At 36.0% G+C, this 18,320-nt stretch overlaps 1 protein-coding gene across 2 annotated transcripts in view; it reads left to right on the forward strand.

Moving 5' to 3' along the window:
- MAP3K2 (mitogen-activated protein kinase kinase kinase 2) overlaps nt 1-18,320 on the forward strand; it is a 51,291-nt gene that overhangs the window by 18,957 nt on the left and 14,014 nt on the right. The window contains exons 3-11 of one of the 2 annotated variants that reach the window (XM_069861378.1): nt 1,434-1,552; nt 1,859-1,899; nt 4,310-4,409; nt 6,176-6,289; nt 6,925-7,024; nt 7,922-8,052; nt 11,011-11,090; nt 12,978-13,045; nt 15,851-15,946. In XM_069861378.1, the coding sequence (XP_069717479.1) occupies nt 1,434-1,552; nt 1,859-1,899; nt 4,310-4,409; nt 6,176-6,289; nt 6,925-7,024; nt 7,922-8,052; nt 11,011-11,090; nt 12,978-13,045; nt 15,851-15,946 (849 nt within the window). The remainder of the gene's footprint in view (nt 1-1,433; nt 1,553-1,858; nt 1,900-4,309; nt 4,410-6,175; nt 6,290-6,924; nt 7,025-7,921; nt 8,053-11,010; nt 11,091-12,977; nt 13,046-15,850; nt 15,947-18,320) is intronic. The other variant, XM_069861379.1, reaches the window with a different exon arrangement.

An 18,320-nucleotide genomic window follows, 5' to 3' on the forward strand; every position in this document is an offset into this window, starting at 1 on the left:
CAACTTCCTCATTTGCCCAGTGTATTTGTTTATATTTTAATAGAGTGTGAAGGAATTCTCATAATTGCTGAATACCTGGAATGCTTCCTGGTTGATTTTAATGTTGAGTTCTTCTGAGGTCTGTGTTCTTTGTAAGTCAAAGCACTTATATTTGTTGAAGAATTCATAGCTATCCATTGTGGACTAGTATAAAGGCATACAATCAGCATCTTTGTACATGAATCTTATTATTTGGTGTTCTAGATACAAGTTGAGTATAGTGTCGTTACTGTGGCAAGGAACAAATATAAAATATTAGTGACAGATAAATTTCCCTTAGTGGTGGACGTACAGGCTTTTTTTGCTCTGGACTGCTTTTCTGTCTTAAAGAGCATCCCAGTTCCAAGTCAGACCTTGACTAGCATGGCCTCAGGACACCATAGCTGCAGCATATCATCAGGATTTAGGATTGTGTGTGAGCACAAAGTCTCAGATGTGTAGCTCTCTTACCCCTAAATTGTCCCCTGGTTTCACTGCGTCTGTTTCTCCTTGTGAATTATTCCTGTAAGCCCTACAAAACCCTATGCTGGCAATCCTGGGAAAGTTCTGTGGTGTTTTGGTTTGTGTTTTGGTCTTTTTTTTAGCTTTTTTTTTTTTTTTTTAGTAACTCTGTGGGCTGTCAGTAGGTGCTCAAACAGTGGAGGTGTTCCCCTAGGAGTTTGTGTGTTGTTCCTGTGTGCATTACGATGCCTGTTTAGGACAGAGGAAAAATGATTCACAAGTACTTGCTTTTCCTTTTTTTTATTTTGAGTTGGATGAGTTGGGCGGGAGAGTATTATTTCTAGTTAACATCTCATCCGTAGATGTTATTTCACAGAATCACTAGGTTGGAAAAGATCCCCAGGATCATCGAGTCCAACCATTCCTATCAAACACTAAATCATGTCCCTCAGCACCTCATCTACCCGTCTTTTGAACACCTCCAGGGAAGGTGACTCAACCACCTCCCTGGGCAGCCTGTTCCAGTGTCCAGTGACCTTTGCTGTGAATTATTTTTTCCTGATGTCAAGCCTGAACTTCCCCTGGCAGAGCTTGAAGCCATTCCCTCTTGTCCCGTCCCGGTTATACTCCAGTTATATAGTAGATAAAACTTCTTTTTCTCCACACTTCCCTTATTAATGCAGCCTGCAGTTCTTTAGAATTGTTGGTCTTTGTTATGACCTCAGCTAAGTATATTTATTGGTTAAGCTTTTTACTTCTTTAAGCACTGTTAATGATAAATAAAATAAAAATGTCTGCAATGTGGCAGTCATTTTTTTTTTTTTAATTTGGCAATTATGTATTGAAGTGTAACTTGGACTTTTGGATTTTAGAATAATGCCTGCCTAATGAAGTGAGGTAGCAATGTACTTCAAATGTAACAGTTACTTTTTTTTTTACCTTCCCCTGAGCAGATGAGCAGCAAGCTTTGAATTCAATCATGCAGGATTTGGCTGTGCTTCATAAGGCCAGTCGTCCTGTATTGCCTCAGCAAGAAACAGGAAAACCAAAGTCATCTTCACCTAAAAAACAGGTAATCTTTCATATCTTTACAATTCTTACATATAAGAATAGAACGAAAAAGAATGTATTTACTTGTAGGAGCATTCATTGTATTTCAGAATAATTTTTTTTTGTATATTTTCCACACTTTAGGCCTCTATCAGATGCCTCGGCAGAATTAGTTTGTTAATATGCTTGGTATATCAGAAGGGACAGAAAAGAGATGTGTAATGCCTGAGGATTTTATTTCTGTTGTAGGATTATTGAATAGAATTTTATGGTCTTTATTAAAGCAGGTAGTAAGAAACTAATGGTTCCTTTATCTCTCTTTTCACAGAATGATGTTAGAGTCAAATTTGAACATCGAGGTGAAAAAAGGTAAGGTGGGAACACAGAAAACAGTCTTGTCTTTTAATTATTTATAGAATTTTGTTGGAATCCTGTCAAAGTTTCCAATTGTTCAAAGTGTTACAGATATCTGAGTGTATTTGGTTTGAGCTTAAGTCTAATTTTGATAAGAACACCATTTAAGGAGCATTAATACGTCTAAAATGTGGGCTCTAAATATATATAAATGCAGAAGTATCTTACCATAAGTATGTCCCATGTAATATCCTTCAAGATCACTAGCATTAATATTTAATGAATAGACCACCAAATAATTTTTTTGCTGCATCATGTGCGTTGTAAGTGCCTGATAATATACTGTTACTGCAACACCCAGAGGAAGAAGCCTACATCTTAAAGCTCAATATCGGATTGTACTTTGGAAGAAGCAGTCTGAGAACTGTAATAAGAAAATTTATTAGAATTTATAATTAGATTATTTTCACTGACAGTTTTGAATAATCAGTTAAAACTTATTTTCATTTTGTGTACAAGAAATGAATGATGTACATGCTTAGAGTCTGCAGACATCTCTCTATATATCTGCTCTGATGGCTACTCTAAGACTCTTACAGAAATCAATCTACAGTTTTGTGCAGAACTGGTTTGAGGACAACTAGTTTTGTCTATTTGTCTCTTTCTGAAAGCATAAACTTTCATTGTACCTACAGAGAAGTGGTTATAGAATAAGATAAGAATAAGATTTGAAAATACTTGGTGAAGAAGGAAATAATATCCTGGTCAGGCTGTTTGTCAATAGAAATGGTAAATGCCTTAAGTAATGATTGGATCTGAATGAAACCTGTGCTACTCCTTGGCAGTCTTCAGTGTGATGGCAATAGATCAGAGCATATCCCTGCTGATTATGTGCCCTCTCTTTACATGGGTTAGCAAAATAGCAGTTATTTCCCTAGTGTTTAACAGTCTTCAGCTTCTTTCTGTCACTTATCTGAACATCGCATGTAACAGTGCATCGGTAATGTCTGAGTGCTGTAAGTAATTTGGAAAAAGTGTTTTCAGAAGCTTAGAAAATTGAGGACTCTTTACCTAGCAATTTCTTGTGAAATAAGCGGAAGCATGAATTTAAAATGGAGAACTGTTTTCTTACTGCCAGTGCATTTTTGTAATCTTATCTTAATTCACTGAGTGAACTAAGTTAATCAGTTCGATATGAATACAAGCATAAAGTAAGTGCATGGACAGATAACCTTTCCCCAGCTTTTTATGCTGATGGTCCTAGCCTTGCTTTGGACTGTCCTGAGTAACTTGAGCCTGCTTGCCCAGGGGTACTGGACAGCCCCAGCTCATTGCTCAGCATGAGCTAGAATACTTCTGTTGCCTTAGCATGTAGTTCTAAACATAAAATAATGAAATGATGCAAGAAAAATAAGTTAAGCAATGGCTTTCTCACTAGTTTTTTTAAAAGGGAAGTGGAAAAGAGAAGTGATTCCAGAATTTTTTTTCAATAGTGAATGGCACAGTCTGTACCAAGGAATGTGCATGGTGATGGGCAGAGTTCCAGCTTTGCTAAACAAACTGTTAACTGAAGTGAGGACTGGTGGTGTTTTGGGTTTTTTTAAGATTTTATTTTGTCAAAATAATTTTTAGCTGAAAGTGGCCTAGCTTCTAGCCTTGTTTCATTGACAATTACTGTGCTGTTATCCTTTGCTAATTGTTCTGCTTTAAAAATTTGAGTGCTATTTCTTTTTTGAACGTGGAATGAACATATCTCACTAGCTTAGCCACTTCTAAAAAAATTTTGTTTTTTAATAGTGTTGTATGTCAAGTAACAGTAGTTTTCTGTAGCAAAAGATCAGTTACAGGCATTTGGGGCCTTTCGAGTTGATAAGACGTGTGGTTAAAGGAGAATCTGAGCCGTTGATCTACACAGTTCTTACGGGAGTGCGCTTGAAGCGCAGTTAGAGATGGACTTGGCCATTTGTGTGATTCATTATGATAAAAATGGTGACATTTGGTTGCCTTCCTTAGATGAGGCAGTATTCTGGATTTCCAAAAAATGGGGACAGTGAGTGTAATTCCTTTCTGATGTTTATGCTTGTTGGGCTACGGTGCTCAATTGTCTTAGTTTTATAAGCAGAAAACTTGTGTCTGAGAATTCTCCTCTGGAGTGGAGGCATGCAAAGCATTTGGTAAAGAAGGAAGCCATATGCAAATAGAATAGTCATAATGAGATCTAATTTTATATGTGATTATGCCTTAGAACTTTTTCACTTCTTTTCTCTCTTTTTTAATGCCTCAGGATATGGAGAACAGTGAATAAAGCGTAGCCTCTTATGGTCTTTTTAGCAATAAATCGAATTCTAAGGTGACTCTTAATTAATGAATTTTCAAATTTTCATCAGTAGTGGACAAAAATTCGTTAACATAAATTGCGTTTCAGGATCCTGCAATTACCAAGGCCTGTTAAACTTGAAGATCTTGCAGCTAAAGCTAAAGTTGCTTTTGGACAGACTATGGATTTACATTACAGCAATAATGAGGTAATATTCTGTGGCTTCTAAATTCTTAGTGACTTGCACATTCATTATTTTAAGGATGAAATTCACTCTTTTAAGCAGTGAGAAGCACTCCTGTGACAAAACTTAATCCCATGACAACCCCCCAGATTTCTAATGTGTGTGTTCTCCAATATGTAAGGCTTTTGTCTGAATTCGGATAGGCAGGAGGTGCATGAATGGCTTATGATGTGAGTCATATCTTAATGAATCATGTCTCATACTTGATTTGGAATGGTTAAATTGTCTTCTGGCTCTGCCACAGTCCTGTTGTGTGACCTTGGGGAAGTCTTTACCTCTTTGAGCTTTGTTGTGTTTCTAAATTTGAAATAACATGCACTTTTTCCCTTTAAGGATTAATCTTGTTAGGTAATTGCTGGAATGTTGTATTTAGTAATGTTTGGGTTGGAGAACTAGGCTTAACTGTTGCTCCTGTTAAAATGACTGATGCGCAGAGATTTCTTTGGAACAGTGCTGGTGCTGATAAGCCACTTACGCCTGATCAAGATTACTTCCATCTTTCCTTTAGAAGCAGAGATGGAATTATTAATAGGAAATACATTTACAGGTGCATGATCCATTCTTAGGAGTGACTTCTGGGTTTTGCCTTGAGTCAGCAAAGTGCATGGAGAATTATTGGTGTGCTTGCTTATGCACAACATAATTGCTGTATCCAATCTGAATCTTTGCAAAAGAAAATGCCTGTTATTGCTGTTTGGTTACTCACTATCTGACCAGGTGATTCTTTGAAACTGATCCTCAAAAGCAGAATTTCCTGCAGAAGGCTTTTGGAGATTAGGAAGGTCAGAAGGAATGGCCGTTCATGATGCTTTAGCCTCAGCTCCTTTCTCCGACAGATCTTTAGACATTTGAGCAAGTTTTCTGCTTGTCATCTTCTGCACTAGTTGCAAATCATCACATCACTACTCAGAAATGAGGTGGCAATAAACTGTCATTAAAATGACAACTTAAAATGAAGACTATGCTTATTTGTTACCAAGACCTTCATCCTGTATTCTCATTTCTATTTGTATGAAAGTACTATACGTCACCTGTTGTTGTATTTGAGCATCACTGACTGAGACTGTTTACAAGCAGAATAGTTTTTAAAAAAAATCTATATAGCACTGTTCCTTTGTTACAAGTGGAAGTTGTAATTCGCACTCCTGAAATATAAGCTCAATTTTAGTCATTACGGAACTCAAATCTCAAGTGTACTTTAACTGCATATCATTTTCTGTTCTAAAAATATAGACTGTATGCCAAGTTAATTCTAATTAATTAGATCAAAGGAGATTCTAGTGAAACCATAGTTGTTTCATGTGGACAACATTGTGCCTGACAAACTCCTTAATGAATTCTGTTACTCAGTGGAGAAAGTCAACTTCAAATAATACATTAGTAATATTGTGAGGCAGAAAATGTTTTATGTTCTATAAAATAGGATGGCTTTAGTCATCTTAGGGGTTTGTATGGGTACTAAGTTGTATGCATGTAAAAAGGTTGTTTCTTCATTGTGAAGGCTTGTTCCACCATGCTGTACCTATAGAACACATCTGAAGGAATAGTTAAGGTTGAACTTCAGACATTTTGGTGGTAACTGGAGGCATCATTTAATAAATTTTATTTTCGAGTTGTTTGGAATGAAAGGAAAGATGGTTTCAGCTTGTGTTTCTCTGCACTTGACTTCCTTGTTTTTCTTGTGTGCTGTTTAAGGAATGCTTATTATTTTTTCCCCTCCCTTTTTGTAGCTCGTAATTCCATTAACCACACAGGATGACCTAGACAAAGCTGTTGAACTGCTTGACCGTAGTGTTCATATGAAGAGTCTCAAGATATTACTTGTAATACATGGAAATACACAGGTATTGAGTTGATATGCTAAATGTCTTTCTTCAGGTTTTATATTGAAGTATAATTAGTATCTTTTCTTAAAGATGACATTTTTCCTATTGAAAATATTACTGCTTACTGCTTCAGTTTAGTTTAAGCATATATTTGCGTTTTGTATTGACTTGGCTTTAACTTTTTCCTAGATTCTCTTTTGCGCTCTTTTTATGCTTTCCCTACAGTGCAAGAAAAGTGTTTTTTAATAGGGTGATGATGTGATACAAACTTGAAAAGCACATAGAATTTTAAGTAACTGTAGCTGTTTGAAACTGTTCCTTATGTCCTATGCTGATGACAGTCCTTTGTTGCAAGTCAAATGTTGTAGCAGGCAGTAACAGCAGGCTATAGGCTAAATACTGAGTTATTTTGGTATTGTCTATCACGCTCACCATGATATTGATAGGTTTCATATACTAGTATGCATCAAAAATTATTTTAAAGTGTTAAGAATGAGCTACCAAAATAGATAAATTTTGATATAAATTGACAAGCTTCTTTTCAACTGCTTGAAGAAAAGGAATGCGTTGCACAAAGCCTATAAAAATTTGCAAAGTATTTTAATTGTCAGAAGTAAAGTAACAATTAGTTTGTAATATGTACTCACTTTCAGTCACCCAGTGTAAATAACGTGGAACCCTTGCCCTCGCTGGAAGATTTAGATAATACAGTGTTTGGTGTGACAGACAGGAAAAGGCGTCTGTCTGTAATAGGTAAGCTATGTATTTCAATAGCTTTAGTTGAAAAAACTTTGCTTCTCTAATATCCTCTTCATGAGGATCTTGTTCTCAATGCAGACTGTTTGAATTTCTATTACTCATCAATGACTCATCCTATAGAGTTTGCAGTCATGAGAGTGGATTTTGATTTTTAAGTCAAAGGGTGTTTATATAGTACAGAAAACTAACCAAAAAAATTGCAATTGAATAAAAGTATGTAGAATTATCTGAGTTAACTGATGCGTATCCTTAAAAGTTGATATTGGTACTTCTTTATTTTCAAATACAGGAATGAGTTACTGAAAAATCTGTTTGTTTATATGACAGTGATTTTCCTTGCTCAATTGAGAGCTCCTGTATTTTTTAATCTTAATGTGTAATGTTTAAGGTACTTATTGTGGCATTGCTGTAACCTTTTCTGCCTATTCTTGTATTAAAGTTGATGTGATGCTAACTTCCAAATTTAATTAAGAAACTAGAGAATTTACTGAATTATTTTTCAGACTGTTTAATTGATTTATTTTGTGTCTATTATGAATTCATGTTCTTGCAGACCTAATATTCTATAAAGAAAACATGAATATCTCAAGAGTTGGAAAGGATTAGTTGACATGGGTGGAAGGATTTGGATTTGTTTAATTTCAAAAGAAGGAATTTACCCAGCTAGATCTGCAGGCGAATGTTCTTATATAATGAAAATTCCTGAATGCCTTTGAGGCAAGCCTGCCCCAAATTTTTCATAATTCCTGGGTTACAGATTTTAAATGCTATACTGAAGTCTTGTATTGCGTAGGTGTTTGGGAAATTTCAAAAGCAAGAAGTTATCCAGACAGGCTTTGTGCCTATGAAGTATTTGAATACAGTCTCTGACTAGCCCTCTTCTTTCCAAAGGTTCTAATACTCATGACAGGAGTTCACCGCCCCCAGGATACATTCCAGATGAGCTGCATCAGGTGGCCCGAAATGGGTCCTTCACGAGTATCAACAGTGAAGGTGAATTCATTCCAGAAAGTATGGATCAGGTATATGTGATTTATTAAAATTCAAGCTTTTATTAGATTTCTTTATGTGAAATAGTGCTGTTCAAGAAGGATATGGAACTGTTAAAAGAACAGCTGAAAAAAAATATGACAACCTTAGAAAACATGATCTGCGAGAGATGGTTAAAATAATTGTGGTTATTTAGCCTTGTAGAACCTGTTTTTTCTCTGTAAGTCACTTCAATTATTTAAATATATTGCTACAAGGAGAAAGATCATATTCTTAATTTCCATGATAGTTGAGTTGAGGTGGTGATAAATTCCAGCAACAGAGGTCTACATTAGAAAGCACCAGCCCCTTTATTTTAATAAGAAGGATGTGTAAACAAGACTAGTTTTACAACTTTCCCAGATAACCAAAGGAGGTTTTAAAGAAAACTTTGAATCTGTCAGAATTATTTGTACTCAGTTGGGGTACAGGCAAGGGGATGGCAATGGGCCTGGTATAAATAAGCTCTGAAATACTCTCCACAATCATGTTGGTGGGGGCGGGGGTGACAAAGGTATGATATTTTGTTCTCATTATTTACCTGCATTATTGGTGTGGGATATCAACACACTTAGCATGAATTAAAAATCCTGCTCTCTGAATATCAAAGTTACCCTTAAAAACAGTGGGAAAAGATGTAGGAATGTAATGGTTCATTGGCAATGGAGAAAGATATTGTAAGGAGGAAAAACAAATAATGCAGTGTCCATGAATCAGTTGAAGTTCTTGTTGACACTGGCACTGTATTCACAAATGGCAAAAGGCAGTGGTTTTTATGAGCTGACTAAATAAGAGACAGATGATAGAATAAAAATAGAGGCAAAGAAATTGTGCAATTTGTTGCACAATTTCAATGACTGAGCTGGGAATAGAGACTAAATCTCCTAATTTCCACACCAGGTTGCTATCCATTATCATAGCCATGTGGTCAGATCCAGCCCAGGCCTGGATTCATTCAATGAAATTATTACTTTTGGCCTGGGCAAAGTAATTTTTGGACACTAACTGGTCAAACAGACAGATGATCTCTTATGCCCAGGATATCCTTTCACTCCGCAGCATTCAAGAAACATGTTGCCTGTCATGTACACATTGCTGTGTCGACTGTTGGCAGGGTTTAAATATAGGAATTTTACTTTCATAGGAAGCCAAGTTAGTTCAACACAAGCAGCCTCCAGGGCCAAACTATGGTGTTGAGATCTTACAGCCTCTCTTTACTCCCTTCCCCTAATTTGCCACATGACCTTGGCAAGTGTCGACCATGCTGCCTACATCTGTCATGGCCTGCCCCACAAAGACAAGAGGGGAATTTGGGAGTGGAGGGCTTTGCTCTACTCTCCTGTTGATCTACCTGAGCCCAGCCATTCTGACAGTAGACCCCATACTGTCTCCTCGGAAGACGTGATGGGTAGGACAGAAGTGGGCTATGGTCTGCCAGTTGGACCGTACTGCGTTAAATTATAGAGGTAATTCATCTGGCAGCAGGTGGACTTTTCCCCCGCTCCTTTCAGGACCTACTGTTCAGCACGAGAGAAGAGGAAAATAATTGTTGAACCTATGTTAAATGTTGTCCTCCCCAATACAGAGTTCATTTAAGTGTCTGAGTTTGTGAAGTGCAAACTCACATTCTGGACACTATTTCCTTACTTAGTTCTTGATTGGTGCTCGGCAAAGTGTGTGCCCAAGACCTTTAAAATGCAGCACAGACCATGAAAATTTGGAGAGGCAACTGTATAATTTACAGTGAAAGATTGGTGTCCAATTCATAGAAAACAATAGATGTTATATAATGTACCAAAACTAACTTTATTTTAGGAAGGAGCTAATTTTAAGACAACAGGATGAGTTTTCCACTCTTTTTTTGAGAGGCAGGCTAGTAAAATTGTTACATCAAATAATTCAAAATTTAGATTCTGTTTCCACTTCTGCAAAATAAATCTGTAAAACATTTCGGATTGCCTTACTGCAAAAGGGAAGGGAGTGATGTTTGTGTCATTAAACTTAGGACTTCAAGGGTGGTAGTGCAAGATAAAATGAATGTTAGCCAACAGGAATAGCTGATAATCAAGAGGATGCTCTTGATTATCAACCCATTTCTCTTTTCCTTGATTAGTGTTTAAGAAACAGAGAAAGTGTTGATGATTGGTTTTATTGTGTAATAGACCTGGCCTAGATTGTCAGTTTTACAACTTCTTCAAACTGATACGTGGCAGATTTCACACAGCTCATGAGCATCTATTACTAGGTCATCAGCAGTGTTTTAAGGAAAAAAAAATAAAATCTTTCTTGGGTGGAAAGGTTCAGTGTTTGCACATTGTATGCATTCTCCTTTCCTTACATTTTCTCTTCACTTCTCTATAAAAATCTACACAACTCTCTTTGAGTTCTACCTAGAGATAAATGCATAATCATTTTAGTGTGTTATTTCAGCTGTTTTCTGTGACTGCTAGTTAGCCAAACTTAAGCTACTACAGAGGTTAAGTAAATTGTGTTCATCCATATGTGTCATATTTCAGATTTTTTTCTTTGTTGATGACAACACAATCCACGTGGTTTATTTTTTAAATTGTGTCAGCTTTTTATCCTTTGGAGATCTTTTTTATTCTGTTAAGCTAATCTCATGCAGGTATTGCTGTAGTAATAAGAGACAGTGGCATGTACAAGAAGAATGCAGCAATACAACTTATGTACAAAGCAAGATAGAGGATTAAATACTTTTAACTATAATCTAGTTAGATGCAAGAAAAATGATGGGAGACCTTTCAGGACTGCAGGATGCAGTGCAGATTCAACTATGGCAGCTAACTTCTCTAGTAATTAATATTTCTGGTTTGGTTTTGTTTTTTATTAGGTATTTCAAAGCAGAAACATTCATGTATTTAAAATTTAAAAAAAAAAGCCAAACGCACAAACTTGAACTTGTTGATCTTTCTCTGTTTGTTATTTGTTAGATGCTGGATCCATTGTCTTTGAGCAGTCCTGAAAACTCTGGCTCGGGAAGCTGTCCCTCACTTGACAGCCCTTTAGATGGGTAAAACTTACTTACATTCATTATTTATCTTTTTTAGGTTGTGTAATGTATCAGTTGTAACATAAAAACTCTCCATCATCAGCTATTACTGAACATCTTCCAGAAATTCCACTCTAAGTTATAGAACAGTTATAAAACTTATTGAAATTTAATTTGCTAATGCATAGGAAACAGAAGTAGCTTTCTTTATTTTTTTATAATTTGCATTTGAAACTTTCAAAAATTTACACCTCAGATCCTACACAAATGTACTTAAGAATTGTAGTAAATTTTGCCGGTGAGCAGCCCCACCAAATTTCAATTTCTTAGGTACTGCTATCTGAAGTAAATGTCCCTTTTCCATGGTTGAGAGTACCCAGTTGAAGAAAGAGTGCTGAATCATTTAAAGACGTGGATGTCTTTCCTCCTTTTCTCTGCAAATACTGACCATTCCTCTTCCCTTGTTCCCACTGCAGACTTTCCGCTTGTTTTTCTTTGTTTAAACCTGTTGATTAGTGCAAGAGGCAGTGTGTACTGTAGTGGGATGGAGAGCTGTTTTGATTGACCTGTTAGGAGATTCCTGCATTTTGAGAGGGTCACTGTCCTTTTTGTCAGCTACCAAGTAACCAAACAGAACGTACTCCTTGTTTGGCTTATGGTTGGTCAGGCAAATAATCTTGAGTCTTATGTTGTACAGATTGGCTATTCGGGAGCTGCTGTACAAATAATACTGCTAATTTAAATATTTTATTGAATTGGTAGAAAGGTAAAAAGTTTGAAATCATTGCCTGTAGCGACCGATCAGAGCTATAGTATTCCACAATGCCATTTCATTTGAGAATATGTGGTTAGAGGACACAAGCACATTTTGTCTAACAAATTTTTCAGTTAAATGAGTATCATTCACAAGCAAGAAAACAGCAGACTTGGAGATTATTTTGTGGTTGGGGTGGGATAGATTATACAGTGTTTATGTAGCTTCGTAGGGCAGAAATTCTACCAAATTGCCAAATTTTTATGATTTTGTGGGATACGGGTGAGTGGAAGAAGGGGAAACAAAGCAATCTTAATTTGACTCATAGTGTTTCTTCTTCAAAGCTTCTTTTGCTTTTTTTTTATTTACTTGTCACCTCTACTTAGTTTGTTTTCCTTTTTGTTTTTTTTCTTTTCTTCATTCAAATTTTTCCTACAAAGATGTAGGTTTTGTGTCTCCATTTAGCTTCTGTTACCCATTAGAGAAATTCTTACCAGAAAAAGGAGGACATTGTTTTGGTATGTTTATGGAAATATACTGTAATCGATTGCTCTGACTGGCAATCCCATCCATTCCTTTTGGGGGCTGGGAGTTACATACCAACAGTAGGTAAGAAACAATGTGATTGTGTAAAAAAAAAAAAAACAAAAACAAAAAATGTTCTTTGTCAGTCTATAAGTCAATAAAATTACTCTTTTAATCCTGTGACTTTCATGGAGAGAAGAGGAAATACTTTGCGACGTTAAAAGCCTCTGCATTTCTTTGGTTACATTTCCTCAAGTGTTTTTGTAGGCTGTATATGAGATTTTGCCAGTCTATAAACTTTTGTATGAAACATAACAGTGCTCCTTTGTGGCTTTACTTATAATAATTCATGTTTTTACTAATATCATTGCTCATTAACAGAATCTGTTGCTTTCTGACTGAAATAAACTTGATAAGCAAGCTTTTCCATTGCTACTGATCTTAAATTGTTATTGATTTTATTAAATTGTTATTAGATTTTATTTTCAAAATTGGGTTCCATATTTGTAAAACAGTGCAGGAAGTTACGTAGCAAGCAGTATCTTTCCATCAGAATTCTAAGACAGTAAGATTTAATGTGTATTAGGTTGACAGCAGTTTTTAGAGGCTGAATTTTTTCATACTTACAGAGATAACTATCCCAAATCTCGGATGCCAAGAGCACAGAGCTATCCAGATAATCATCAGGAATTCTCAGGTATGCAAAATGGATGGATATCTTAGCTTTCTGGAACTATTCCTGTTGTATAGATAAGACTTAGAAGGGAAGCTCGCGTTGAGAGTTATTATATTACACATACTTAACATGGTAGGAGAAAACAAAGCAACAGAATCTGATCCAAATATGCATGATAAAAGATAGTGATGTATAAGATCTTCCAGGTGTTTTCTTCTAGATTGTGTGTATCACTGCTGTTGGTGTGTGTGGTGTATGTCATCTGCTTCTCTGAAGAGAACACGTGCTGCAGTGCATAAAGGCACACATTGGTGTATTACACTGGACTGGTCACACCGGTCCATCTAAATTGGTGCATGACCTTGGTTAATTTATTTTATGTTGGGGTGTTGTGGTTTAACCCCAGTAGGCAGTTAAGTGTGACACAGCCGCTCGCTCACTCCCCCAGTAGGATGGGGAGAGAATTGGAAGGGTAAAAGTGAGAATTGTTATTTGATGCAGAGGCAGTGTAATCAGTAAAGCAAAATCTGCACATGCAAGCAAAGCAATGTAAGGAATTGCACAGCCTCATATGGTATGGGATTTCCCTTTGGTCGTCTGAGGTTAGCTGCCCCGGCTCTGTCCTTTCCCTTCTTCCTGTGCACCCCAGCCTACTTGTTGGCAAGGCAGTGTGGGAAACAGAAAGCCTTGATGCTGTGTCAACACCGTTCAGCAATAATGAAAACATCTCTTTGTTATCAACACTGTTTTAGTTACAAATCCAAAACATAGCACCCGGGCAGCTTCATAGTATGAAGAAAATCAAATCTATCCCAGCCAAAATCAGTACGTGGAGCCTTCGTTTTCTCCTGTGTGAAATCAGGATCGCTTTAAAGTGCTCATGACTTCTTTAATTGAAAGCACTGCAAAGTGAAAGGATGAAGAACTGTGTGCCATGCCTATAAATTAATCATCACCACTAATGCTGTTTTCATACGATACTCTGGCTTGAATCCAGATTGTTGCATGTGGTTCAGGATACAAAGTGCAGTGGGTAACCTTGAAAGTGCTTTGAGGTGTCTCTAATGAACGCGCTTTGCTACAGAATTTTGCTGTTGAACAATAATTGGCTTCCAGTGAATCTGGGGTGTTTTATGGGTTTTTTTGGTCTATTATATTCCTTAACACTTCTTATTTTGTTTATGAAGCTTTCTCCAGAGAACTGATAGTGTATAGGGATTTTTTAAGGATTCTAGAGCACTTAATAGATTGCACCACTTATAAATGGTTATAAAACTAAAACTGTGTAAAAGAGGCATTTAAGTAGCAGAGATAAATACCAAAAATGCTGGAAATGTCAGAAATTAGTTTGCCTTTGGTAATCTCAATCTGATTTACTTGTGGTTGCTTTTCTGAAACTTGTGATATTTTTTTTGATTTTTTTTTCCTGTGGGATGCTCTGGTATTTTAACAGTGGGATAGACAGTAACAATTAATTCCATATTCAATATTTACTCTCGTAATTTTATATGTAATAAAACCAGAATAGTATATAGAGTCAGAAAAAATGTCCATCTTGCCTAGTTTTTTTTCTCTGGCCCCAACCAGTACCAGGCTCTGTAGAGGGGCTCCTTCCTTAGAATATATTACTAGTCATCTGTGGCTTTAAGGGTTCTGCAAATGCAAGATGCTCTTCTGTGATTTGATGGATTATTTTTTCTTTCTTCCACAATTCAGTCCCTGTTTCAACTTGTGTAAACTTTTTCAGTATCAACAGTGTGTCATGAGAAGAAGTTGCACAACCTACTGTGTTTTATGAAGTAGTATGCAGTTTTTTTTAAACAGGCTTCCTTATGTCTCCCTTTGAGTTGCTTTTCTAGTCTATAGAGGCCTACGTTCATTATGGAGAAGCAGTTTTGTATCTATGTTCATTTCTATACTTATAAATTGTTTCCAGTTTTATTAAATCCTTTGAAATGGACTAGACCAAAACTTTCTTCAGTATATCTTCATGATTTATAGCATTTAATTTGCTGCTTAGCCAATACAGAGAATTCAGCTGCTGCTTTATTGGAACTGTTGATCACAGTCTGCTACATTAGGCTACATTGAATTTCATGTGCCATTTTGACATCTAGTCACGTAGACTCTTAAGGCGTTCTGTAATTTTTCTGTTGGCTTTATTTCTCCAAATGTTTTTATCACCTCGCTATTCATTGTTCTGTCCAGAGGATTCATGCATAATTAAATGTCTTGAGATGTAGCCCAGATTCCTGTAGAACTGATGACCATTTACTCCCATCTTATGTACTTATCTTCTAATCAATTATTTATGCATGAAGGACTTTTCCCTTTATCTTATGAATACTTTTTTCTTTTAATAATTTTTGAAAGAGTACCTATTTAATGTGCATTAGTCATTCAAGTGGTGTTGACTCATTTGCTGGTTTTTCTTATTTATGCATCTTTAAATTTTAATCTTCGTAATAATTTCTGACAATTTTTCTGGTGAACTGTAATTTCTCAGAATTTCTCTAGAAACTATTTTTAAAACTGGAGTGATTAGGCATGCTGCAGTCCTCTGACATTCTTTTCAGCAAGAAGTTACAGACCACGTGAGCTACTGAGTTCTTGATCCTTTGGAACTTCTGGCTGAACGTCCTTTTAGACTTGTGATTTGTTAAATTTGTCTTATGTTCTATAACCTTTTTTGGTCTAATGCTTCAACTTGAAGCCTGTCCTCTGATGTGTTCCCCCATATTTAAGTTTACAATAGCAAACTGATTAATTTGGTGTGTTTTAGTCACTTTTTTTTTTTATTTTTAAATGTGTCTTTTTATTTTCTAGTAGAGTATGATATCCCAATATTTGAGAAATTTGGAAAGGGGGGGACTTATCCCCGAAGATACCATATTTCATATCATCAGCAAGACTATAATGATGGTAAGTGTGAGTACTGCAAGAGTTCTACTTTTTTAACCTGTTCTTCCTCTTATTTGAAAAATGAAGGAGAAAATATGGATTGGAATTGAAAACCTAATTTCTTTCTTCAAACTCACTTGCTAAACTTCTAATGATTGATAGAACTGCTGAGGAGACTTACCTCCGGTTAAGTTATGGATTACGGAATTCATGACTCAGGCATGGCTATGAAAATGATCTCTGTATTTGGCTTAGCAAAAGTCAGCCAGTGTGAACCTTTGACCTTTGTGACTCTTTTCTGTCCAAAGTGGGTATGTCAATTAGTTTGTCATTTCTTGCTTTGCTTAAAAAAACCCTTCCTGTTAACAGTTTCTCATATTGAAAGAGTAAATGTAATTGAGGAGCAATAATTGAAACATAGAAATTAACCATTAGCTTTTGGAATCAATTGTTGAAGTGTAAGACAGCACCTGATGATGTGGCTGCAAAACTGATATGGAGAATAATAACACTGATGTAAATTTAACACCTGTTAAATTTCCAAAGGAAGAAAAAAGGAGCAGCTGAAGGATTGTCTGACTTAGGGTGTGTCAAGCACTGGATGAGCAGTGTTGGGAAGAAACTTTTCCAAAGACCAGATGGTTTCATTTGCATGTAGTAAGCACAGCAATAAATGAAGTTCTGTTACAGAAATCACATAAATGCCAAACTGAGGGACTGCAAGGCGGCTTCAATCCAGTCCTTTGCTCTAAGGCAAGATTACAGAGGCAAAGATCTGTCACACTGACTTTAAAGTAAATTCTAAACTGACTTTCAAGAGATACTGGTTTTCTTTAGGTAACTAACTTTGAAGATAGCTTATCTTGTCACTTATCTTTCTCTGTCTTCTGTATAATTTTTCCCGCAAATGAAACTAGAAACTAGTTACTCCATTTTAACACAGTAAAAAACTAGTCATTGCCCATGTATAACACTGCATCATACATATATCTGCTTCCTCTTCTTAATTTTTTTTTTCTTTCAAGCCTTAAGCCTTACCTCAGATATTTTTGCAGGCCTCATATTTTCTTCTGGTCTCTTTTCCATTCTTGTAGTGGCTGAAACTCAATAGAGTACTCCAGCTGAGGCTTTTCTCATGGCCACTTTATGTATAATGTAGGATATAACCACAACTTAGTACATAATGGTCATGCTAATACATTCCTGTTCAGTCTGTGATCTGTTACAGTTCCTGTATCCATTTCCATATGACTGTTAGCTAACCATTACTTTACACTTTGTGGTTTCTGCATTTGATTTCTCTTTGAGTATGTATGTATATTGTGCATCCTTACTGAATTTCATTTTCTTGATTTTGGAATCATATCCAAATAGCTAATATTTTATCTTTAAATGGACTTGTCATCTACAATGTTTCAGTGTGTTATGTTCCATCATATATATATCATCAGTTAAAATAGTGTACGTAAATTATCTTCCGCTTTGATAAGAAATCACCGATAACTGCTTCTAGTCTGTCTTGGGCATCCTCTGCATAGTAAGTTGGTTTATGCAGTATTTCACTAGTTAGTTTATGAGAATGTCTCAATGAAATAGGGAAATTGGATTGGCTACATGTGACAAACCAATTACAGCTGGTTTATCACCTTGTTATCTTCCCAGTGGTTTATAAAACACCTTAATTTGTTTGCATATCCTTCTTGGAACTGAAATTGACCTGGCTAGTATATAAATTAGAGTCCACAGTTTCAAAGTTATTTTATCTGCCACCTTTAGTGCTCTGTGAACACCTTCACCAGCATAATACCTAATGCATCAGAGACTCCTTCAGCTATTTCTGAGTTCTGTAGGATGAATCTTCATCAAGCTGTGCTTAATGAACAAAAAATGTTTGTGTTATCTAAATATGTTAACTTTAATTGCATTAGTCAACTGGCTGTAATTACCCTTTTTGAAGATCAAGGCCCTTTTTTTATTCTGATGCTGTAGTTTATCTCTGAATTATGCATTGTTTGTAATTTTTGTCACGTCTTCCAGTTGACTCCATGTGTAGATCTTCCTCTGCTTTCAGTTCTTACTAGTTACGTGATGAAAATGCCAGCCTGGGCACCACTGGAATGTAAACATAGCTTTCACTTTCCTATTTATCAGAAATTTGGTATTTGCACCTTAATAGAGCAATAAAAGTAGAAGTAGAACATTTTTCTTTCTTCTCTTAGAGCCCTCCAGGTTTCTGAAGCACGTTGGTTATATTTCATAACAGTTCCAGAATTTGGTCCAAATTTCGATTGCTTTAGTGTAAACCAGTTTTTGATTCAGTCTAATCGTTACATAGATCTGTGATGAATGTTAGTTTTCTTTGAGGTAGAAAGTTAAACCAATAAATTTCATGATC

This window comes from Phaenicophaeus curvirostris, chromosome 7, assembly GCF_032191515.1.
Source record: "Phaenicophaeus curvirostris isolate KB17595 chromosome 7, BPBGC_Pcur_1.0, whole genome shotgun sequence".
In the NCBI taxonomy this organism is placed as follows: domain Eukaryota; kingdom Metazoa; phylum Chordata; class Aves; order Cuculiformes; family Cuculidae; genus Phaenicophaeus; species Phaenicophaeus curvirostris.